Genomic DNA, 25000 nt, shown 5'->3' on the forward strand with positions numbered 1-25000 from the left:
CTAGTGGGGTAATATGGTACTATGAGCTCTCTAATGGGGTAACATGGTACTATGAGCTCTCTAGTGGGGTAATATGGTACTATGAGTTCTCTAGTGGGGTAATATGGTACTATGAGCTCTCTAGTGGGGTAACATGGTACTATGAGTTCTCTAGTGGGGTAATATGGTACTATGAGCTCTCTAGTGGGTAATATGATACTATGAGCTCTCTAGTGGGGTAATATGGTACTATGAGCTCTCTAGTGGGTAATATGATACTATGAGCTCTCTAGTGGGGTAATATGGTACTATGAGCTCTCTAGTGGGGTAACATGGTAGTATGAGCTCTCTAGTGGGGTAATATGGTACTATGAGTTCTCTAGTGGGGTAATATGGTACTATGAGCTCTCTAGTGGGGTAACATGGTACTATGAGTTCTCTAGTGGGGTAATATGGTACTATGAGCTCTCTAGTGGGTAATATGATACTATGAGCTCTCTAGTGGGGTAATATGGTACTATGAGCTCTCTAGTGGGTAATATGATACTATGAGCTCTCTAGTGGGGTAATATGGTACTATGAGCTCTCTAGTGGGGTAACATGGTAGTATGAGCTCTTTAGTGGGGTAATATGGTACTATGAGTTCTCTAGTGGGGTAACATGGTACTATGAGCTCTTTAGTGGGGTAATATGATACTATGAGCTCTCTAGTGGGGTAATATGGTACTATGAGCTCTCTAGTGGGTAATATGACACTATGAGCTCTCTAGTGGGGTAATATGGTACTATGAGCTCTCTAATGGGGTAACATGGTACTATGAGCTCTCTAGTGGGGTAATATGGTACTATGAGTTCTCTAGTGGGGTAATATGGTACTGTGAGCTCTCTAGTGGGGTAACATGGTACTATGAGTTCTCTAGTGGGGTAATATGGTACTATGAGCTCTCTAGTGGGTAATATGATACTATGAGCTCTCTAGTGGGGTAATATGGTACTATGAGCTCTCTAGTGGGTAATATGATACTATGAGCTCTCTAGTGGGGTAATATGGTACTATGAGCTCTCTAGTGGGGTAACATGGTAGTATGAGCTCTTTAGTGGGGTAATATGGTACTATGAGTTCTCTAGTGGGGTAACATGGTACTATGAGCTCTTTAGTGGGGTAATATGGTACTATGAGCTCTTTAGTGGGGTAATATGGTACTATGAGCTCTCTAGTGGGGTAACATGGTACTATGAGCTCTCTAGTGGGGTAACATGGTACTATGAGCTCTTTAGTGGGGTAATATGGTACTATGAGCTCTCTAGTGGGTAACATGGTACTATGAGCTCTCTAGTGGGGTAATATGGTACTATGAGTTCTCTAGTGGGGTAATATGGTACTATGAGATCTCTAGTGGGTAACATGGTACTATGAGCTCTCTAGTGGGGTAATATGGTACTATGAGTTCTCTAGTGGGGTAATATGGTGCTATGAGCTCTGTTGTGGGGTAATATGGTACTATGAGCTCTGTTGTGGGGTAATATGGTACTATGAGCTCTCTAGTGGGTAATATGATACTATGAGCTCTCTAGTGGGGTAATATGGTACTATGAGCTCTCTAGTGGGGTAACATGGTACTATGAGCTCTTTAGTGGGGTAATATGGTACTATGAGCTCTCTAGTGGGGTAACATGGTAGTATGAGCTCTTTAGTGGGGTAATATGGTACTATGAGCTCTCTAGTGGGGTAACATGGTACTATGAGCTCTTTAGTGGGGTAATATGGTACTATGAGCTCTTTAGTGGGGTAATATGGTACTATGAGCTCTCTAGTGGGGTAACATGGTAGTATGAGCTCTTTAGTGGGGTAATATGGTACTATGAGCTCTTTAGCGGGGTAATATGGTACTATGAGCTCTTTAGTGGGTTAATATGGTACTATAAGCTCTCTAGTGAGGCAATATGGCACTATGAGGTCTCTAGTGGGGTAATATGGTACTATAAGCTCTTTAGTGGGGCAATATGGTACCATGCGCTCTCTAGTGGGGTAATATGGTACTATAAGCTCTCTAGTGGGGTAATATGGTACTATGAGCTCTTTAGTGGGGTAATATGGTACTATGAGCTCTCTAGTGGGGTAACATGGTACTATGAGCTCTCTAGTGGGGTAATATGGTACTATGAGTTATCTAGTGGGATAATATGGTACTATGAGCTCTCTAGTGGGGTAATTTGATACTATAAGCTTTTTAGTGGGGTAACATGGTACTATGAGTTCTCTAGTGGGGTAATATGGTACTATGAGCTCTCTAGTGGGGTAACATGGTATTATGAGTTCTCTAGTGGGGTAATATGGTACTATGAGCTCTCTAGTGGGGTAATATGGTACTATAAGCTCTCTAGTGAGGCAATATGGTACTATAAGCTCTTTAGTGGGGCAATATGGTACCATGCGCTCTCTAGTGGGGTAATATGGTACTATAAGCTCTCTAGTGGGGTAATATGGTACCATGAGCTCTCTAGTGGGGTAATATGGTACCATGAGCTCTCTAGTGGGGTAATATGGTACTATGCTCTCTAGTGTTTTTTATTCACCACGCCTCCACTAGTAAAGGCCTTCTGTGTGTCTCATTGCCTTTAGTTCTGTAATGAAGGTGAGACAGAACCTTTGATGAGATACAGTAACTTCTTTCTTGTCTTTCTTAAAGGAAGGAATGTAATTGCATCCAGTAACGTCCCTGCTCTCAGCATTGATCAAATAAGTCTATTTGCTGAGTTAGTGTCTGATTGTTGCCTGTTTAGTGATAAGCAGTCTTATATACAGAATGAATAATAGTGATTTATATCACCAATGCAACAACAGAGCTCCTGCCTTCCAGATATAATCTGAACCAGATCCTCTGTGCACGAGTACTTTACAGTTGACAGTATTACAGGCTAGATCCACTTGAGTCTTTGTGTCATTATGGGATCAGACTAATAACTGGATTCTTGTTTTGATGTTTGTAGCTTCGTTTGGATTTGTCTGACCTCGCATCTGAAATCCAGAGGGTGACGATAAAAGAGGAGGAGGAGAACCAGGAGGTACCAGCTGTGTTAGATTCAGGATTCTGTCATCGGGGCTTCAGGTTGTTGGTAGTTTACGTTCTGAGGCTGAGAGTCTTATTTAAAGCCAAAAAGAGAATGAATGTTGTTATCTGACTCGACTTCTGAGAGACTCGACTTCTGAGAGACTCCACTGACTTTGTCTCTCCTTGACTTATTCAGACTGGAGTTGTCTTGACTGATTTGTTGTTTGAATGTTTTTACGTCTCTTTCTTATCATCTTGTTGTCTTGTTGATGTGTCGAGACGGATGCCTCGCTTTCTATTGCAAACCAAGTCTACCTACAAATAGAGTAACCTAACTTATCTGATGTGAGACTCGTCTCGACTGACTTCTAATTTGTCTCCAGTGACTAAATGCTTGTACTGACTTGGGACCCGTCTCCACCATTTGAGACTCGTCTAGAAGAATTGAGACTTGACTTGGACATGTTTGAGTGAATTGAGATTGACATGACATACAAGTCTCAAGTGGCTTGAGGGTGAGACTTAGACTGAGACTTGACTCAAGCGACCTAGACTTGACTGAGTCCACATTTGTCATGATTTACTGAAGACTTGGACTCGTCACACCTGACTCGAAACTTGGACGTGTCCTTGAAGACAGACATTACAGACATGTTAGAGTCTTTAGTTCAGTGCGTGTTGAGACCTGGTTTTGGTTAAATCCCTGTTTTGTTTGATTGTTTCTGTGCTCCATGTCTCTCAGCCGGCATACGTTCCTCACGCTCTGGCTTTTAAGCGAGCGTACGGCATCAAGGTACAGACCCGGTCCTCCTCGTTCTGGTTCAGGATCTCTCTGCTGGACTCCCTGTGATGGATTCACGTTGTCGTGTGTGTTGTTTCAGAAACGCTCTCTGAAGGACAGAATCCCCCTCCAGGGCTCTGGTGGACAGTCCTCATGTCCCACAGAGGTAGTAGGGGTCCTCGTCCAGCCAAAGGAGCCGTCTAGTCTCGGGTTGAAGGAGAACATGTTCCAGAGGGGACAAGAAGACCAAGACCTGGATGAAGACCTGGACGCCAAAATCACCCGAAGAGTTCAGAGAGCTGCTCGAAGAAAAGCCAAACAGGAACAGCTGAAGAGACTCCACAAGGCTCAGGTGAGAGTCCCTAAGGACAAGACCAGGTCCACCTGAGGACAGAGACAGTCAGGGTGAAAGACCAGGTCCACCTGAGGACAGAGACCAGGTCCACAAAAGGACAGAGACCAGGTCCACATGAGGACAGAGACCAGGTCCACATGAGGACAGAGACTAGGTCCACCTGAGGACAGAGACTAGGTCCACCTGAGGACAGAGACTAGGTCCACCTGAGGACAGAGACCAGGGCCACATGAGGACAGAGACCAGGGCCACATGAGGACAGAGACCAGGGCCACATGAGGACAGAGACTAGGTCCACCTGAGGACAGAGACTAGGGCCACATGAGGACAGAGACTAGGTCCACCTGAGGACAGAGACTAGGGCCACATGAGGACAGAGACTAGGTCCACATGAGGACAGAGACCAGGTCCACCTGAGGACAGAGACCAGGTCCACCTGAGGACAGAGACTAGGTCCACATGAGGACAGAGACAGTCAGGGTGAAAGACCAGGTCCACCTGAGGACAGAGACCAGGGCCACATGAGGACAGAGACTAGGGCCACATGAGGACAGAGACAGTCAGGGTGAAAGACCAGGTCCACCTGAGGACAGAGACCAGGGCCACATGAGGACAGAGACAGTCAGGGTGAAAGACCAGGTCCACCTGAGGACAGAGACCAGGGCCACATGAGGACAGAGACAGTCAGGGTGAAAGACCAGGTCCACCTGAGGACAGAGACCAGGGCCACATGAGGACAGAGACAGTCAGGGTGAAAGACCAGGTCCACCTGAGGACAGAGACCAGGTCCACATGAGGACAGAGACTAGGTCCACCTGAGGACAGAGACTAGGTCCACCTGAGGACAGAGACCAGGGCCACATGAGGACAGAGACCAGGGCCACATGAGGACAGAGACAGTCAGGGTGAAAGACCAGGTCCACCTGAGGACAGAGACCAGGGCCACATGAGGACAGAGACTAGGTCCACATGAGGACAGAGACTAGGTCCACATGAGGACAGAGACTAGGTCCACCTGAGGACAGAGACCAGGTCCACCTGAGGACAGAGACTAGGTCCACCTGAGGACAGAGACTAGGGCCACATGAGGACAGAGACTAGGTCCACCTGAGGACAGAGACTAGGTCCACCTGAGGACAGAGACTAGGTCCACATGAGGACAGAGACCAGGTCCACCTGAGGACAGAGACCAGGTCCACCTGAGGACAGAGACTAGGTCCACATGAGGACAGAGACAGTCAGGGTGAAAGACCAGGTCCACCTGAGGACAGAGACCAGGGCCACATGAGGACAGAGACTAGGGCCACATGAGGACAGAGACAGTCAGGGTGAAAGACCAGGTCCACCTGAGGACAGAGACCAGGGCCACATGAGGACAGAGACAGTCAGGGTGAAAGACCAGGTCCACCTGAGGACAGAGACCAGGGCCACATGAGGACAGAGACAGTCAGAGTGAAAGACCAGGTCCACCTGAGGACAGAGACCAGGTCCACATGAGGACAGAGACTAGGTCCACCTGAGGACAGAGACTAGGTCCACCTGAGGACAGAGACCAGGGCCACATGAGGACAGAGACCAGGGCCACATGAGGACAGAGACAGTCAGGGTGAAAGACCAGGTCCACCTGAGGACAGAGACCAGGGCTACATGAGGACAGAGACTAGGTCCACATGAGGACAGAGACTAGGTCCACCTGAGGACAGAGACCAGGTCCACCTGAGGACAGAGACTAGGTCCACCTGAGGACAGAGACTAGGGCCACATGAGGACAGAGACTAGGTCCACCTGAGGACAGAGACTAGGGCCACATGAGGACAGAGACTAGGTCCACCTGAGGACAGAGACTAGGTCCACCTGAGGACAGAGACTAGGTCCACCTGAGGACAGAGACCAGGTCCACCTGAGGACAGAGACCAGGTCCACCTGAGGACAGAGACTAGGTCCACATGAGGACAGAGACAGTCAGGGTGAAAGACCAGGTCCACCTGAGGACAGAGACCAGGGCCACATGAGGACAGAGACTAGGGCCACATGAGGACAGAGACAGTCAGGGTGAAAGACCAGGTCCACCTGAGGACAGAGACCAGGGCCACATGAGGACAGAGACAGTCAGGGTGAAAGACCAGGTCCACCTGAGGACAGAGACCAGGGCCACATGAGGACAGAGACAGTCAGGGTGAAAGACCAGGTCCACCTGAGGACAGAGACCAGGGCCACATGAGGACAGAGACAGTCAGGGTGAAAGACCAGGTCCACCTGAGGACAGAGACCAGGTCCACATGAGGACAGAGACTAGGTCCACCTGAGGACAGAGACTAGGTCCACCTGAGGACAGAGACCAGGGCCACATGAGGACAGAGACCAGGGCCACATGAGGACAGAGACAGTCAGGGTGAAAGACCAGGTCCACCTGAGGACAGAGACCAGGGCTACATGAGGACAGAGACTAGGTCCACATGAGGACAGAGACTAGGTCCACATGAGGACAGAGACTAGGTCCACCTGAGGACAGAGACCAGGTCCACCTGAGGACAGAGACTAGGTCCACCTGAGGACAGAGACTAGGGCCACATGAGGACAGAGACTAGGTCCACCTGAGGACAGAGACTAGGGCCACATGAGGACAGAGACTAGGTCCACCTGAGGACAGAGACTAGGTCCACCTGAGGACAGAGACTAGGTCCACCTGAGGACAGAGACCAGGTCCACCTGAGGACAGAGACCAGGTCCACCTGAGGACAGAGACTAGGTCCACATGAGGACAGAGACAGTCAGGGTGAAAGACCAGGTCCACCTGAGGACAGAGACCAGGGCCACATGAGGACAGAGACTAGGGCCACATGAGGACAGAGACAGTCAGGGTGAAAGACCAGGTCCACCTGAGGACAGAGACCAGGGCCACATGAGGACAGAGACAGTCAGGGTGAAAGACCAGGTCCACCTGAGGACAGAGACCAGGGCCACATGAGGACAGAGACAGTCAGGGTGAAAGACCAGGTCCACCTGAGGACAGAGACCAGGTCCCCATGGGGTGACTGTGGATAAGTGGCTAGCATGTCCCTCCTTCAATCAGAGGATTGGTGGTTCGAGCCCCGGCTCTGCTAATCCATGTCGTTGTGTCCTTGAGACTCTTAACCCCTAACTGCTCCCCGTTGCTATGACTACGGTGTAGAGAGCTAACATGTCAGTCTCTTTGGATAAAAAAGTGAAATGTAGAAGATGTACTCATGCAGCTGTTGTGTCTCAGGTGATCCAGAGACAGCTGCAGCAGGTGGAAGAGAAGCAGAGACATCTAGAGGAGAGAGGAGTGATGGTGGAGAGAGCTCTGAGAGGAGAAGCAGGTACAAGTACATGGCACAGCAGGTACAAGTACACGGCGCAGCAGGTACAAGTACATGGCACAGCAGGTACAAGTACACGGCGCAGCAGGTACAAGTACATGACACAGCAGGTACAAGTACACGGCGCAGCAGGTACAAGTACATGACACAGCAGGTACAAGTACACGGCGCAGCAGGTACAAGTACACGGCACAGCAGGTACAAGTACACAGCAGGAGTGATGGTGGAGAGAGCTCTGAGAGGAGAAGCAGGTACAAGTACACAACATAACAGCTGTCTGTGTACATTTAAAGTAAATCGTATGTATGTTTTTATACAACGTGACAGATTATTGGGGAGAGTCCACTGACAGCCAGAAGATCGAGCTTCACCTGGAAGGTGAGTTCGACACAGAGTACTGTAGTAGTATGTTGTATGCTGAAGTATCATGTTGTATACTGAAATGCACTGTAGTATTATGTTGTGTACTGAAGTGTACTGTAGTATTATGTTGTATACTGAAGTATCATGTTGTATACTGAAATGCACTGTAGTATTATGTTGTGTACTGAAGTGTACTGTAGTATTATGTAGTATACTGTAGTATACTAAAGTGTCTGAATAACCTCTCTGTCTCTCCAGGACTGGGTAACCTGTCTGTCTCTCTGTCTCTGTAGGACTGGGTAACCTGTCTGTCTCTCTGTCTCTGTAGGACTGGGTAACCTGTCTGTCTCTCTGTCTCTGTAGGACTGGGTAACCTGTCTGTCTCTCTGTCTCTGTAGGACTGGGTAACCTGTCTGTCTCTCTGTCTCTGTAGGACTGGGTAACCTGTCTGTCTCTCTGTCTCTCCAGGACTGGGTAACCTGTCTGTCTCTCTGTCTCTGTAGGACTGGGTAACCTGTCTGTCTCTCTGTCTCTGTAGGACTGGGTAACCTGTCTGTCTCTCTGTCTCTGTAGGACTGGGTAAACTGGATAATCCGGCTCTGATGCAGCAGTGGTTCCAGTTGGTCCAGCAGAAGAATTCTCTGGTCCGATATGAATCTGAACTCGTGATATTGTGAGTATCTTACCTTTACATCCAGTTCAGGTTCAGGTTTACCAGAACCTCCAGGATGTGGTTCAGGTTCAGGTTTACCAGAACCTCCAGGATGTGGTTCAGGTTTACCAGAATCTCCAGGATGTGGTTCACGTTTACCAGAACCTTCTGGATGTGGTTCAGGTTTACCAGAACCTCCAGGATGTGGTTCAGGTTTACCAGAACCTCCAGGGTGTGGTTCAGGTTTACCAGAACCTCCAGGGTGTGGTTCATTCAGCAGGTTCAGGTTTATCAGAACCTCCAGGATGTGGTTCAGGTTTACCAGAACCTCCAGGGTGTGGTTCATTCAGCAGGTTCAGGTTTATCAGAACCTCCAGGATGTGGTTCAGGTTTACCAGAACCTCCAGGATGTGGTTCAGGTTTACCAGAACCTCCAGGATGTGGTTCAGGTTTACCAGAACCTCCAGGGTGTGGTTCATTCAGCAGGTTCAGGTTTATCAGGATGAACCAGAGCTGTGTGAAACCTGGTCTCTGGTCTCTTCTGTGTTTCAGTGCTCGAGAGTTGGAGTTGGAGGACCGACAGGGTCGTCTGCAGCAGGAGCTCAGAGAGCGGATGGCCCTGGAGGGTAACATTAATAATTAATAATTTAGTACACATTAAACATTAGAGTACCAGAGATCACGGTCTAGTGAACATAAACCCTGTGTGCAGACCACCTGAAGGAGGACTGGGAGCTGCTGGAGGAGCGTCTGATCCTGGAGGAGATGTTGGAGGTGGTGGAGCAGAGAGACTCTCTGGTGTCTCTGCTGGAAGAACAAAGACTGCAGCAACGACAGGAAGACCAGGACCTGGAGGGGGTCAAGATAACCCAAGGACTGGGACTCAGCTGGACCTGAACCCGGAACTCATATCTGAAATAGACCCGAAGACCGTCAATGTCAGTCTGCAATGTGAAGATGGGGACCGACTGAGTCCACATTGAGCTCTCCAGTCTTCTTCTTCTTCTAGTGTAGCCACCGTCTTTGCTACGGTTTCGGTCTTAAGTCACGCCCTCCCGCCACACATTGTAGGAGGGAGGGAGAGAGGGAGGGAGAGAGAGAGGGAGCGGGAGAGAGAGCGGGAGAGAGAGCGAGAGAGAGAGAGAGAGAGAGCGAGAGAGAGAGAGAGAGAGAGAGCGAGAGAGAGAGCGAGAGAGAGAGAGCGAGAGAGAGAGCGAGAGAGAGAGAGAGAGAGAGAGAGAGCGAGAGAGAGAGAGAGAGAGAGAGCGAGAGAGAGAGCGAGAGAGAGAGAGAGAGAGAGAGAGAGAGAGAGAGAGGGAGGGAGGGAGGGAGGTCACTCTTACCTGTCTTAAAAACTTGAGAGCCCTGCAACTGTCTTTGCTACGTCATGCATGTAAATGGGAATATAAGTGGAATATTCATTATCAGCGACCACGCAAACTTGGTGGAATATTAGCTTTTCAGAATAAGAACATTTTGTGCACGTTAACGTAGTCTGAGAAAGTAGAGACATGTTCCACACACAAATGAATGAAGACGTTTAATGAGTAACTAGCTGTGTGCAACTGTTCTAACGCCTGCTGTCCCTCTGATGGTGATGTACATGATCACATGTGCAGTGTTACATGTTTAGAGTCCAGCAGCTACACTACAGTCATTCAGACATATTGATGATTGTGCCAACACCATCAGCTGTCGATCAGTTCGACCAAACTTCTCCTGTCGGCCTTATTTCATCTCAACTTGCCATAATATCAATAAGTGTTTATTAATCATGTGACTGTTAATGTAACTATGTATTAAAACAGCCTTCTGACTTCATAGCTTCTTGTAGCTTTCTTCTTGTAATCTGTGTTGGACCAGTTTGTTATGTCCAATCAGTATAACCTTCATTTATTCTGAACCACTAACATATACACTGATGTGTACTCTGAACCAGTAACATATACACTGATGTGTACTCTGAACCAGTAACATATACACTGATGTGTACTCTGAACCAGTAACATATACACTGATGTGTATTCTGAACCAGTAACATATACACTGATGTGTATTCTGAACTAGTAACAAATACACTGATGTGTACTCTGAACCAGTAACATATACACTGATGTGTACTCTGAACCAGTAACATATACACTGATGTGTACTCTGAACCAGTAACATATACACTGATGTGTACTCTGAACCAGTAACATATACACTGATGTGTACTCTGAACCAGTAACATATACACTGATGTGTATTCTGAACTAGTAACAAATACACTGATGTGTACTCTGAACCAGTAACATATACACTGATGTGTATTCTGAACTAGTAACATATACACTGATGTGTATTCTGAACTAGTAACATATACACTGATGTGTACTCATCTGAACACAATCTCACATGAGTACCTTTTATCATAACACCATTATTCAAACAGCCCTAGTGGTTGCAGAGTCAAACCCTTTTAGTTTGGGTTTTTAAAGTGATGACTATTGCTCACATAAAGTATGTTATCATTGACTTTACACATGTACTTGTTTATGAAGACGTTCAGTACTCTTCGTATTGTGATACGTTGTTGCTCACCACTCACCGGCCGTTCCTTATTGACACATGAACGTTTCTAAAGATGGAGTCACAGCTGTGATGAAAGTCTTTCTTCATGCAGCTCTTCCTCCTTCGTCTTCCTCTTCTCTGCTGCCAGGCTTCCTGTTTCTTCACCTCGCCAGGTGGGGAAACTCCGTGTTGAGCCATCAGACGCGTGAGGCCGGGGATTAAAGATTATTATAATAATTGCTCCGCGTTGCCGTGTCTACGGCGTATAGAGCAACACAAAGGAAGCGCTTTGGATGAAATGTTTAAGTACCAATGGAGCGTCAGAAGCTAAAGCCCAGTTTAAGACTTTCTGGAGTTTAATGTAAAGCTTCCTGCGTATTATTTATTTAATATATTACTATTATTTAAACATGGGTGACATCATACATTTAACTGATCAGAATACATCAGACCTCAGTATAAACACGAGCATAAAACTAAACATAAGAACATCTCGGATAATAAAAAGGTCTGTTTTAGAACTTTAACTTATTATTAAAGCTGCTTCAGTTTGTGAATACAATCTAGAATTCCTCTTTATCTTGCACATGCATTTAGTTTGTACTCATTACACCTTTTTGTCTCCATTTAAATAAAGTTTTCTTTTATTCTTTTCTTTTCTTTATTATACCGTGTAATGTGGAGAAATACACAATGTTACAATAGTGATGCAACACCGCTGAACGGCATGCTGGGTAATGATGATGCAAGATGAAGGCTTGAGGTTTAGGGTGAAAGAGAAGTTTACTTCAGACGTGTTTTATTTCTTCTGCAGAATTATTTACAGAAAAGAAACAATCAAACCAGAGACTGCAGCTGGATCCTGTACTGGTGGGACTGGTTTCTAGCTACAGGCTGGTGGTCTGACATCCTGTACTGGTGGGACTGGTTTCCAGTTACAGGCTGGTGGTCTTACTGGCGTCCACCTTCAGGTCCTTGGCGACCAGTCCGGCGGTGACCGGGTGCATCGCTGCTCTGTGAGCCAGAAACACTTGAAGCGCTTCATCTCGATACTTTTCATAGGTAGAGAGCTCTCTGAAGACAAAGTACAAGTACACACAAAGTACACAGAGTCACAACGAGAACTGCTTTCAACAAATATTCACATACTGGGCGTATAGAAGTACCTGAAGAGCGGCCTGGTGTACTTCATCCTGCCCTGCTCCGTCGCCATCTTCAGCGCCATGGGGACCGCCTCCTCCCACCTGGACCGCACACACAAGCGGAGCCACCTGGAGGGAGGAGAGCCAATCATCAGGAGGCTTCGGGGAGGGGGCGGGGCTTCAGAAGAAAGACCTGAAGAAGGACTCTTACCTGAAGCGGATCTCTGAGTTCATGATGGCGTTGAGATCATAAACCTCCTGCATCTTCTTCACATGGGTCAGAGGAAGAGCGTCCTGAAGGAACAGGAAGTGGACCTTCAGTTAAGAGGACTGATGTGGACTTTCAGTGAGGCGGACTGAAGTGGACCTTCAGTGAAGTGGACTGATGTGGACTGAAGTGGACTTTCAGTGAGGTGGACTAAAGTGGACTTTCAGTGAAGTGGACTGATGTGGACTGAAGTGGACTTTCAGTAAGGTGGACTAAAGTGGACTTTCAGTGAAGTGGACTGAAGTGGACTTTCAGTGAGGTGGACTGAAGTGGACTGAAGTGGACTTTCAGTGAGGTGGACTGATGTGGACTGAAGTGGACTTTCAGTGAGGTGGACTGATGTGGACTGAAGTGGACTTTCAGTGAGGTGGACTGAAGTGGACTTTCAGTGAAGTGGACTGAAGTGGACTTTCAGTGAGGTGGACTGAAGTGGACTTTCAGTGAGGTGGACTGATGTGGACTGAAGTGGACTTTCAGTGAGGTGGACTGAAGTGGACTGAAGTGGACTTTCAGTGAGGTGGACTGATGTGGACTGAAGTGGACTTTCAGTGAGGTGGACTGATGTGGACTGAAGTGGACTTTCAGTGAGGTGGACTGAAGTGGACTTTCAGTGAGGTGGACTGTGGTGGTTTACCTCCTGAAGCAGGAGAGACAGGAACTCGATGAGCTGGTGGGACGACAGCGTCTTCACATCAGACTCTTTAAAGCTGCTCAGGTCCTGGTCCTTGGCCTGAAGGGGGCAGAAGACGGAGGTCTGACTCTGAACACAAAAGCTCAAAACATGGGTCCACGTGGGGTCCAGGCCTCACCTTGATCCACCTCTGGCTCAGAGCGATGCAGGCGTCAGCCAGCGTGGTGTCGTACCTGAACACAACAATGAGACTACATCAGAACCAAGGGAGCAGGTCTAAAGACCGGAGGAGGTCTGACAGGATCCACTCACTGAGGCTTGACCGGAGGCATCCCAGGAGTGAACATCCAGGCGTTCCAGTCCACCTTGTTCAGGACGTCCACCTGAGAAAGACAAAGACGCAGATCAGAGACGTTCTGACGCTCGACTCCACAAGCAGGACTGTAGCAGATCTGGATCCAGAGAGGCGAGGCACCTGGTCTTTGAAGTACGTGAACAGGTAGTTCTTCCACTCGTCCGTGGTGACGCTGCCGTAGGCAAACCGCTGGATGTAGGACCTCACGAAACCCATGAACACCTCTGAGGAGCAACAAGCAAACCGGTGTGTCTAGGCGTGCGGATCTAGGCGTGACACGTGCGCGTCTAGGCGTGACACGTGCGCGTCTAGGCGTGACACGTGAGCGTCTAGGCGTGACACGTGAGCGTCTAGGCGTGACACGTGAGCGTCTAGGCGTGACACGTGCGCGTCTAGGCGTGACACGTGAGCGTCTAGGCGTGACACGTGAGCGTCTAGGCGTGACACGTGCGCGTCTAGGCGTGACACGTGCGCGTCTAGGCGTGACACGTGCGCGTCTAGGCGTGACACGTGAGCTTCTAGGCGTGACACGTGAGCTTCTAGGCGTGACACGTGAGCGTCTAGGCGTGACACGTGAGCGTCTAGGCGTGACACGTGCGCGTCTAGGCGTGACACGTGCGCGTCTAGGCGTGACACGTGCGCGTCTAGGCGTGACACGTGAGCTTCTAGGCGTGACACGTGAGCGTCTAGGCGTGAGACGTGAGCGTCTGGGCGTGACAAGTGAGCGTCTAGGCGTGACACGTGCGCGTCTAGGCGTGACACGTGAGCGTCTAGGTGTGACACGTGAGCGTCTAGGCGTGACACGTGAGCGTCGAGGCGTGACACGTGAGCGTCGAGGCGTGACACGTGCATGTCTAAGCGTGCGTGTCTAGGCGTGACACGTGCGTGTCTAGGCGTGCGTGTCTAGGCGTGACGCGTGAGTGTCTAGGCGTGACGCGTGCGTGTCTAGGCGTGACGCGTGCGTGTCTAGGCGTGACGCGTGCGTGTCTAGGCGTGACGCGTGCGTGTCTAGGCGTGACGCGTGCGTGTCTAGGCGTGCGTGTCTAGGCGTGACGCGTGCGTGTCTAGGCGTGACGCGTGCGTGTCTAGGCGTGCGTGTCTAGGCGTGACGCGTGCGTGTCTAGGCGTGCGTGTCTAGACGTGACACGTGCGTGTCTAGGCGTGCGTGTCTAGACCTGACGCGTCTAGGCGTGCGTGTCTAGGCGTGACGCGTGCGTGTCTAGACCTGACGCGTGCGTGTCTAGGCGTGACTCGTGCGTGTCTAGACCTGACACGTGCGTGTCTAGGCGTGACACGTGCGTGTCTAGACGTGCGTGTCTAGGCGTGACACGTGCGTGTCTAGGCGTGACACGTGCGTGTCTAGGCGTGCGTGTCTAGGCGTGCGTGTCTAGGCGTGACACGTGCGTGTCTAGGCGTGCGTGTCTAGGCGTGACTCGTGCATGTCTAGGCGTGACACGTGCGTGTCTAGGCGTGCGTGTCTAGGCGTGCGTGTCTAGGCATGCGTGTCTAGGCGGGACTCGTGCGTGTCTAGGCGTGACTCGTGCGTGTCTAGGCGTGACACGTGCGTGTCTAGGCGTGTGTCCTTGTGTGTGCAGGTGTTACCTGGCCCCCCCAGCAGCTCCTCCAGGTGGTACAGCAGAGCGAACCCCTTCTCGTAGGGCACCGAGGAGAAGGCGTCGTCGGGGTCCACGTCCTGCAGACTGGGGACCAGGTTGGTCAGCACGTTGTCGGCTCCGAAGGTGTTCACCTGAGACCACGCAGACAGGTGAGAACCACGCAGACCGATGAGCTTCCAATTCTAAACACGGGTCCAGGTCCTCACCGAGTCCTGCAGGTCCTTCCAGCCACCCATGGCTTTGAACTGCCTGAACTGCTCGCTGACCAGAGACCTGCCAATCATCCTCTCCAGGTAGACCGTGTGACCCTCGTTCAGCCTGCGTCACATGATCAGTGATGTCACATGTTAGTACAAACTATGAGTCATGACAGGTGAGAACAAGGTGTGTCTTCTACACACATTGGTATCTTTACGGAGGAACATCTCATTCATGAATTCATTTTGTACATTAATAAAAGATTCTTCGCTGGTTTACCAGAAGTGTTCCCAGGTCTTGTTGGTCACCAGATTCCCGGTCCAGCTGTGGGAGATCTCATGAGCAATCACCTGACAGGTGAGCGGGAGAACAGGTAGACAGGTGAGCGGGAGAACAGGCAGACAGGTGAGCGGGAGAACAGGTGAGCGGGAGAACAGGTGAGCGGGAGAACAGGTGAGCAGGTGAGCAGGAGAACAGGTAGACAGGTGAGCGGGAGAACAGGTAAGTAGGAGAATAGGTGAACAGGTGAGTAGTGGTTTTATACTCACGTTGGACAAAGATTTGTCTCCTGCCTGTGAAGACAGACACATGAAGATGGTCAGGTATAATAACCATTGTTAGGATATATATATATATATATATATATATATATATATATATATATATATATATATATATATATATATATATATATATATATATATATATATATATATATATATATATATATATGTGTGTGTGTGTGTGTGTGTACCAGCAGGGTGGGTGTAGCGAAGGTCAGACAGGGGTTCTCCATGCCTCCATAAGGGAACGAGGGAGGCAGAACCAGGATGTCGTACTGACCCCAAACATACGGTCCCACCAGGTCCTCAGCGGTCTTCAACATGGTCTCAGTCTGACGAAGAAAGTAGTAGGTATGACTTAGGGACTGGTTCTAGTCGAGAGACTGGTTCTAGTCAAGGGTTAGGGACTGGTTCCAGTCAAAGGTTAGGGACTGGTATGACCTAGAGACTGGTTCTAGTCAAGGGTTAGGGACTGGTATGACCTAGAGACTGGTTCTAGTCAAGGGTTAGGGACTGGTATGACCTAGAGACTGGTTCTAGTCAAGGGTTAGGGACTGGTATGACCTAGAGACTGGTTCTAGTCAAGGGTTAGGGACTGGTATGACCTAGAGAGTGGTTCTAGTCAAGGGTTAAGGACTGGTATGACCTAGAGACTGGTTCTAGTTGATGGTTAGAGACTGGTATGACCTAGAGACTGGTTCTAGTTGATGGTTAGGGACTGGTATGACCAAGAGACTGGTTCTAGTCAAGGGTTAGGGACTGGTATGACCTAGAGACTGGTTCTAGTCGAGGGTTAGGGACTGGTATGACCTAGAGACTGGTTCTAGTCGAGGGTTAGGGACTGGTATGACCTAGAGACTGGTTCCAGTCGAGGGTTAGAGACTGGTATGACCTAGAGACTGGTTCTAGTCAAGGTAGGGACTGGAACCAGTCGAGGGTTAGGGACTGGTTCCAGTCGAGGGTTAGGGACTGGTTCCAGTCGAGGGTTAGGGACTGGTTCCAGTTCAACTAATGGGTTGAAGACTCACCTCAGAGAACTCAAATGCTGCTTTATCCACAAACTCCTTCTCAGACCAAACTCTGGATCTTGGCCCGATCTCCCTGTCAACCAATCAGAGCACAGAAACACTGTTTACCTGCTCAGGTGACACCATGACATCAGTGAAGGGGCGAGGGAGAGAGAGAGTACCTGCTCTCCAAAGCTCCAACCACAATGGCGATCAGGTAAGAAGGCATGGGCACCTGAGCACAAAGGTCAGAGGTCAAACAGATGACTGCGGTCGTCAGCTCCAGAAAGAAAAATGCTCTGGTTACATGTGTAACTACAGTTCTATGATGTATGACCACGACTTCCTGAAACATTTATTAATGAATATGTGACGTCATCGCTGACATCACCGGAGCGATGCGGAGAAGAACAGCAGACTGACCGGCTGTCTGAACCTGTAGATGATGCGGCTGTTGTCCTGAGGATCAACTTCCTGTCCGTCTCTCACTGCACTCATCACAGCCACCAGGTCTTTAGGTACTGAAACCTGAGAGACAAGACACAGGGCACACTGAGAACAACTCCCCTGAGAGACAAGACACAGGGCACACTGAGAATAACTCCCATGAGAGACAAGACTCAGGGCACACTGAGAATAACTCCCCTGAGAGACAAGACTCAGGGCACACTGAGAATAACTCCCCTGAGAGACAAGACTCAGGGCACACTGAGAATAACTCCCCTGAGAGACAAGACTCAGGGCACACTGAGAATAACTCCCCTGAGAGACAAGACTCAGGGCACACTGAAAATAACTCCCCTGAGAGACAAGACACAGGGCCTTTTGAGGCTCAAACACCTGAGGGACAAAACACAGGGCACTACTATATCATGGCACTCAAACATCTTTGTATTGTTTTTGTTTGTAATCGCTTTTGTGCGAAGACCAACAAACAGATTGTGTGTGTGTGTGTGTGTGTGTGTGTGTGTGTGTGTGTGTGTGTGTGTGTGTGTGTGTGTGTGTTACCTGAGCGTAGTAGGTGTGTTTGACAGATGGGCTGTCCTGACAGGGAACCATACTCCTGCAGTGATGAGCCTTTAAGACAAGACAGAGGGAGAAGGTTTACCTTGGCTGATTATAGTGTTGATTATTTTTATTATTATATTAATGGATCAGGTCTACATGACATAATGGTTATTGATCTCTAGTGGTTATAGATCTCTAGTGGTTATTGATCCCTACTAATCGGCTCACCTGGCACTGGCTGAACAGGTAAGGCTGCCTCTTCCCGGCCGTCTGCTCCGGTGAGAGCCACTGCAGCGCCGAGGCCGACGGGGACGTCTCATAGGTCACCTCCACCACGGCGTGCTGCCCTCTGATTGGCCCACACAAGCATGTTAGTGGCTTTTACTTTGAAAGGGCTTTGAGGAAAGAGAAGCAGGCTTTTACTTTGAAAGGGCTTTTAGGAAAGAGAAGCGGGGTCACCTGGAGAGGTCAAAGGGCAGCGTGATGACCAGCGGCGTCCCCTTGAAGCTGTGTTCAGGGCCCATCGTAAAGCGGGCCGCTTGTCCATTTGCACTCACAGAGACGATCTGCAGGTCTCTGGAGTCCAAGGTCTGCAACGGGATTCATGAATGAGGCCCTGGACTCACCGGGATCGGCAGAAACCAGAGACCAGGGTCCAGAGACTAGACTCCAGAGACCAGAGACTAGAGACCAGAGACTAGACTCCAGAGACTAGACTCCAGAGACCAGAGATTAGACACTAGACTCCAGAAACCAGAGTCCAGAGACTAGACTTAAGAGACCAGAGACTAGACACTAGACTCCAGAAACCAGAGACTAGACTCCAGAGACCAGACACTAGACTCCAGAAACCAGAGTCCAGAGACCAGAGACTAGACTCCAGAGACCAGAGACTAGACTCCAGAGACCAGAGACTAGACTCCAGAGACCAGACTCCAGAGACTAGAGACTAGACTCCAGAGACTAGAGACTAGACTCCAGAGACTAGACTCCAGAGACCAGAGACTAGACTCCAGAGACTAGACTCCAGAGACCAGAGACCAGACTCCAGAGACCAGACTCCAGAGACCAGAGACTAGACTCCAGAGACCAGACTCCAGAGACCAGACTCCAGAGACCAGACTCCAGAGACCAGAGACTAGACTCCAGAGACTAGACTCCAGAGACCAGAGACTATACACCAGAGACCAGACACCAGAGACCAGACTTCAGAGACCAGAGACTAAACACTAGACTCCAGACACCAGAGACCAGAGACTAGACTTCAGAGACCAGAGACTAGACACTAGACTCCAGAGACCAGACTCCAGAGACCAGACTCCAGAGACTAGACACTAGACTCCAGAAACCAGAGTCCAGAGACCAGAGACCAGAGACTATACACCAGAGACCAGAGACCAGAGACTAGACACCAGAGACCAGACTTCAGAGACCAGAGACTAAACACTAGACTCCAGACACCAGAGACCAGAGACTAGACTTCAGAGACCAGAGACTAGACACTAGACTCCAGAGACCAGAGACCAGAGACTAGACTCCAGAGACCAGACTCCAGAGACCAGACTCCAGAGACTAGACTCCAGAGACTAGAGACTAGACTCCAGAGACTAGAGACCAGACTCCAGAGACCAGAGACCAGACTCCAGAGACCAGACTCCAGAGACCAGACTCCAGAGACTAGACACTAGACTCCAGAAACCAGAGTCCAGAGACTAGACACCAGAGACCAGAGACTAGACTCCAGAGACCAGAGACTAGACGTCAGAGACCAGAGACTAGACACTAGACTCCAGAGACCAGAGACCAGACTCCAGAGACCAGACTCCAGAGACTAGACTCCAGAGACCAGACTCCAGAGACCAGAGACTAGACTCCAGAGACCAGAGACTAGACTCCAGAGACCAGACTCCAGAGACCAGAGACTAGACTCCAGAGACCAGACTCCAGAGACCAGAGACTAGACTCCAGAGACTAGAGACTAGAGACCAGACTCCAGAGACCAGACTCCAGAGAACAGACTCCAGAGAATAGACTCCAGAGACCAGAGACTAGACTCCAGAGACCAGACTCCAGAGACTAGACTCCAGAGACTAGACTCCAGAGACCAGACTCCAGAGACCAGAGACTAGAGACCAGAGACCAGACTCCAGACTCCAGACTCCAGAGACCAGACTCCAGAGACCAGACTCCAGAGACCAGACTCCAGAGACCAGACTCCAGAGACCAGAGACTAGACTCCAGAGACTAGACTCCAGAGACCAGACTCCAGAGACCAGACTCCAGAGACCAGAGACTAGACTACAGAGACCAGACTCCAGAGATTATACTCCAGAAACTAGAGACTAGACTCCAGAGACTAGAGACCAGAGACCAGACTCCAGAGACTAGACTCCAGAGACCAGACTCCAGAGACTAGACTACAGAGACCAGAGACTAGACTCCAGAGACCAGCCTCCAGAGACCAGATACTAGACTCCAGAGACCAGAGACTAGACTCCAAAGACCAGACTCCAGAGACCAGACTCCAGAGACTAGACTCCAGAGACTAGACTCCAGAGACTAGAGACTAGACTCCAGAGACCAGAGACTAGACTCAAGAGACTAGACTCCAGAGACCAGAGACCAGACTCCAGAGACCAGACTCCAGAGACCAGACTCCAGAGACCAGAGACTAGAGACCAGAGACCAGACTCCAGAGACCAGACTCCAGAGACTAGAGACCAGACTCCAGAGACTAGACTCCAGAGACTAGACTCCAGAGACCAGACTCCAGAGACCAGAGACTAGACTCCAGAGACCAGACTCCAGAGACTAGACTCCAGAGACTAGAGACCAGAGACCAGAGACCAGACTCCAGAGACCAGACTCCAGAGACCAGACTCCAGAGACCAGAGACTAGACTCCAGAGACCAGACTCCAGAGACTAGACTCCAGAGACTAGACTCCAGAGACCAGACTCCAGAGACCAGAGACTAGACTCCAGAGACCAGACTCCAGAGACTAGACTCCAGAGACTAGACTCCAGAGACCAGACTCCAGAGACCAGAGACTAGACTCCAGAGACTAGACTCCAGAGACCAGACTCCCGAGACCAGACTCCAGAGACCAGACTCCAGAGACTAGACTCCAGAGACTAGACTCCAGAGACTAGACTCCAGAGACTAGACTCCAGAGACTAGACTCCAGAGACCAGAGACTAGACGCCAGAGACCATAGACTAGACTCCAGAGACCAGAGACTAGACTCCAGAGACTAGACTCCAGAGACCAGAGACTAGACTCCAGAGACCAGACTCCAGAGACCAGACTCCAGAGACTAGACTCCAGAGACCAGAGACTAGACTCCAGAGACCAGACTCCAGAGACCAGACTCCAGAGACCAGACTCCAGAGACTAGACTCCAGAGACTAGACTCCAGAGACTAGACTCCAGAGACCAGAGACTAGACTCCAGAGACTAGACTCCAGAGACCAGAGACCAGAATCCAGAGACCAGACTCCAGAGACTAGACTCCAGAGACCAGACTCCAGAGACCAGACTCCAGAGACCAGACTCCAGAGACCAGACTCCAGAGACCAGAGACTAGACTCCAGAGACTAGAGACTAGACTCCAGAGACCAGAGACTAGACTCCAGAGACCAGACTCCAGAGACCAGACTCCAGAGACTAGAGACCAGACTCCAGAGACTAGACTCCAGAGACTAGACTCCAGAGACTAGACTCCAGAGACTAGACTCCAGAGACCAGACTCCAGAGACTAGACTCCAGAGACTAGACTCCAGAGACCAGACTCCAGAGACCAGAGACTAGACTCCAGAGACCAGACTCCAGAGACTAGACTCCAGAGACTAGAGACCAGACTCCAGAGACCAGACTCCAGAGACCAGACTCCAGAGACCAGACTCCAGAGACCAGAGACTAGACTCCAGAGACCAGACTCCAGAGACTAGACTCCAGAGACTAGACTCCAGAGACCAGACTCCAGAGACCAGAGACTAGACTCCAGAGACCAGACTCCAGAGACTAGACTCCAGAGACTAGACTCCAGAGACCAGACTCCAGAGACCAGAGACTAGACTCCAGAGACCAGACTGCAGAGACTAGACTCCAGAGACCAGACTCCCGAGACCAGACTCCAGAGACCAGACTCCAGAGACTAGACTCCAGAGACCAGAGACTAGACTCCAGAGACTAGACTCCAGAGACTAGACTCCAGAGACCAGAGACTAGACGCCAGAGACCATAGACTAGACTCCAGAGACCAGAGACTAGACTCCAGAGACTAGACTCCAGAGACCAGAGACTAGACTCCAGAGACCAGACTACAGAAACTAGACTCCAGAGACCAGAGACTAGACTCCAGAGACTAGACACCAGAGACTAGAATCCAGAGACTAGACTCCAGAGACTAGACTCCAGAGACCAGAGACTAGACTCCAGAGACCAGACTCCAAAGACCAGACTCCAGAGATTAGAGACCACAGACCAGACTCCAGAGACCAGAGACCAGACTCCAGAGACCAGACTCCAGAGACCAGACTCCAGATACCAGAGACTAGACTCCAGAGACCAGAGACTAGACTCCAGAGACCAGAGACTAGACTCCAGAGACTAGAGACTAGACTCCAGAGACTAGACTCCAGAGACCAGAGACTAGACTCCAGAGAAAAGAGACTAGACTCCAGAGACTAGACTCCAGAGACCAGACTCCAGAGACCAGACTCCAGAGACCAGACTCCAGAGACCAGACTCCAGAGACTAGACTCCAGAGACCAGAGACTAGACTCCAGAGACCAGACTCCAGAGACCAGACTCCAGAGACCAGACTCCAGAGACTAGACTCCAGAGACTAGACTCCAGAGACCAGAGACTAGACTCCAGAGACCAGAGACTAGACTCCAGAGACTAGACTCCAGAGACCAGAGACCAGAATCCAGAGACCAGACTCCAGAGACTAGACTCCAGAGACCAGACTCCAGAGACCAGACTCCAGAGACCAGACTCCAGAGACTAGACTCCAGAGACTAGACTCCAGAGACCAGACTCCAGAGACTAGACTCCAGAGTTCCACGGTCAAGACTCCAGAGTCCAGACCCGGATCACTGGCTCTGGAACATCAGAGTCCTCATAACATTTAGGATCTGAGACTAGAATTATGTTTCTTTTTGTTGATGATTACAGCCAGAAAACAGAAATAATAACAACAATTATAACAGCAAACATAATAACAACAACAATTATAATAACAACAACAATTATAACAACAAACATAATAACAACAACAATTATAATAACAACAACAATTATAACAACAAACATAATAACAACAACAATTATAATAACAACAACAACACATGAAGAAGCTGCAGAATGAATAGAAAGAGATTTCCGTTTAAACAACTAAAGGAATTTAAATCTGACTTTATGATAAGAAGTCAGTAAAGATTTAGTAAACAGGTTTCTACAGGTTTTGGTGTTTCTGTGGTTCGGTCTGAGCAGGACTCCCTGGACCCTGGACCTGGACCCGGTCTCAGGTGAGCACACCTGTTCTTCCTGATCAGCTTAGAGTCAAAGTCCAGAGACACGTCGAAGATATGTTCATCCATAAAGTTTAACCAATAAATGAAACATATATTCTGTACATTACACTAGAAATATATTAATATAAATACTACTGAGGTGTTTAAGTATATATATATATATATATATATATATATATATATATATATATATATATATATATATATGTATGTATATATATTTTAAGTGATTGTTACATTTAATAATCACTTATTGATCAAAGTGAAACAGTAGTAGTAAACAGTAATTTAAAGTTTAAATATTATTCATAAACCAGAACCCCTACAGCAGGACCCCTTCAGGGACCAGAGCCCAACAGCGGGACCCCTTCAGGGATCAGAGCCCTACAGCGGGACCGCTAGCCCGGAGGCTCGCGGCCCAGGCCGGGTCGTACCAGCGCGGAGAAGCGGTCCTCCAGAGCCTCCAGGGTCAGCTGGGCCGCGCCGCGCAGCACGCGCCGCTGGAAGTCCACGCGCAGCACCAGGTTCAGGTGTCGGGTGACGCAGCGGGAACCCGCGAAGGAGCACGGATCAGACATGATGCCGGTGCGGGAGCGAGCAGAGACTGAGCGCCGGCCGCGCGCCGCGCTCTTATGTACCGGAACACGCTGCGGAAACATCCGGCACCGGCATTTCAGAATAAGAGTCCGCGGGAAATGTTTTTATTTTGACAAAAGGTTTTTTTTTTCAATTTGTGCCTAGACCTGGGCCCTGTTTCTCGTACCTGGCTTACTGAGTTAGCGGCTAATTGTCAGGATAAGATGACGTAGGTCAGGCTTTCTCGGTTTCTCGAAGCAAGCTTAGATTAATCACCATAGCAACACATCCAAAAATGTAAACCTTCTCCCGGGCAGGCTGACTGAACTTCACTGGATAAGGAAATAATTTATTTAGAGAGCTTCTCGAGCCGCGGACACTGATCACCACAGACGCAGCTGATCGTCTCAGACACAGACTGTCAGGCTGCATGCCGCTGTTCTTAAGTTTATTTAGCTCTTCAGAAACTTATGGATGTGTTAAAGCATCATAATTATATGACAGTGTTATTAGTACACATGCATATCATTATTGTAGAACATGATTAAGGTGATCGTGATGAGAATACAGAGAATCACACACAATTTATTTTCACTGCTTCAATTGATTGAATTTCTGATTACAGGGCTCTCAAGTGTCACGCATTTCGGTCTTAAGTCCTCCCGCCACACATCGTATTTCTCACGCTGAAAAAAAACTCTAGGCTATTTAATGTGCCGCAGCGCGCAAACATGACCTGGTCGCTGCCCTCACCGTGGAGGAATCAAGCACGTCTCCCCCGAATCCCCAGCCAATCAAGAAAAAGAGATGGGCGACACGAATAGCCAATCAGAAAAACGTACCTGTTGTATCTGGGTGAAATGTAATCCCGCCGCGCCGCGCCTCGCGTTGTCAGCTGTCAGCTGTGTTTACGCAGGAAGTCACAGAAAAAGTACTTCCTGTTAGTTCCGAACTTTTGTTTACTTGTAGTTTACAGATCACGTTTGGATTTATTATATGTGTTGATAAATATATATTTAT

General features: G+C 49.2%; 2 protein-coding genes across 2 annotated transcripts in view; one reads left to right on the forward strand and one right to left on the reverse strand.

The window, feature by feature from the left end:
• Positions 1-9576, forward strand: part of mical3b (microtubule associated monooxygenase, calponin and LIM domain containing 3b) — a gene marked incomplete at its 5' end in the record, with an annotated part of 36357 nt that extends 26781 nt beyond the window's left edge. The window contains 8 exons of the mRNA XM_079236401.1: positions 2971-3045; positions 3775-3825; positions 3914-4165; positions 7416-7509; positions 7837-7887; positions 8446-8545; positions 9077-9150; positions 9237-9576. Of these exons, the coding sequence (XP_079092527.1) occupies positions 2971-3045; positions 3775-3825; positions 3914-4165; positions 7416-7509; positions 7837-7887; positions 8446-8545; positions 9077-9150; positions 9237-9421 (882 nt within the window). The 3' untranslated portion in view covers positions 9422-9576. The remainder of the gene's footprint in view (positions 1-2970; positions 3046-3774; positions 3826-3913; positions 4166-7415; positions 7510-7836; positions 7888-8445; positions 8546-9076; positions 9151-9236) is intronic.
• Positions 9577-11800: 2224 nt separating this feature from the next.
• On the reverse strand, positions 11801-23982 carry lta4h (leukotriene A4 hydrolase; the record flags this gene model as incomplete). Its single annotated transcript, XM_079235803.1, has 19 exons — positions 11801-12151; positions 12244-12348; positions 12431-12513; positions 13122-13217; positions 13297-13351; positions 13431-13501; positions 13594-13697; positions 15076-15220; positions 15296-15407; positions 15567-15637; positions 15836-15859; positions 16042-16182; positions 16879-16951; positions 17040-17092; positions 17281-17385; positions 17866-17934; positions 18094-18214; positions 18325-18455; positions 23839-23982. The coding sequence occupies 19 exons, from the start codon at positions 23980-23982 to the stop codon at positions 12013-12015; spliced, it is 1842 nt and encodes a 613-aa protein (XP_079091929.1). The 3' UTR covers positions 11801-12012.
• Between the last annotated feature and the right edge of the window lie 1018 nt (positions 23983-25000).

Source organism: Taurulus bubalis (genome assembly GCF_910589615.1).
Source record: "Taurulus bubalis genome assembly, chromosome: 20".
NCBI classification, from domain to species: Eukaryota; Metazoa; Chordata; class Actinopteri; order Perciformes; family Cottidae; genus Taurulus; species Taurulus bubalis.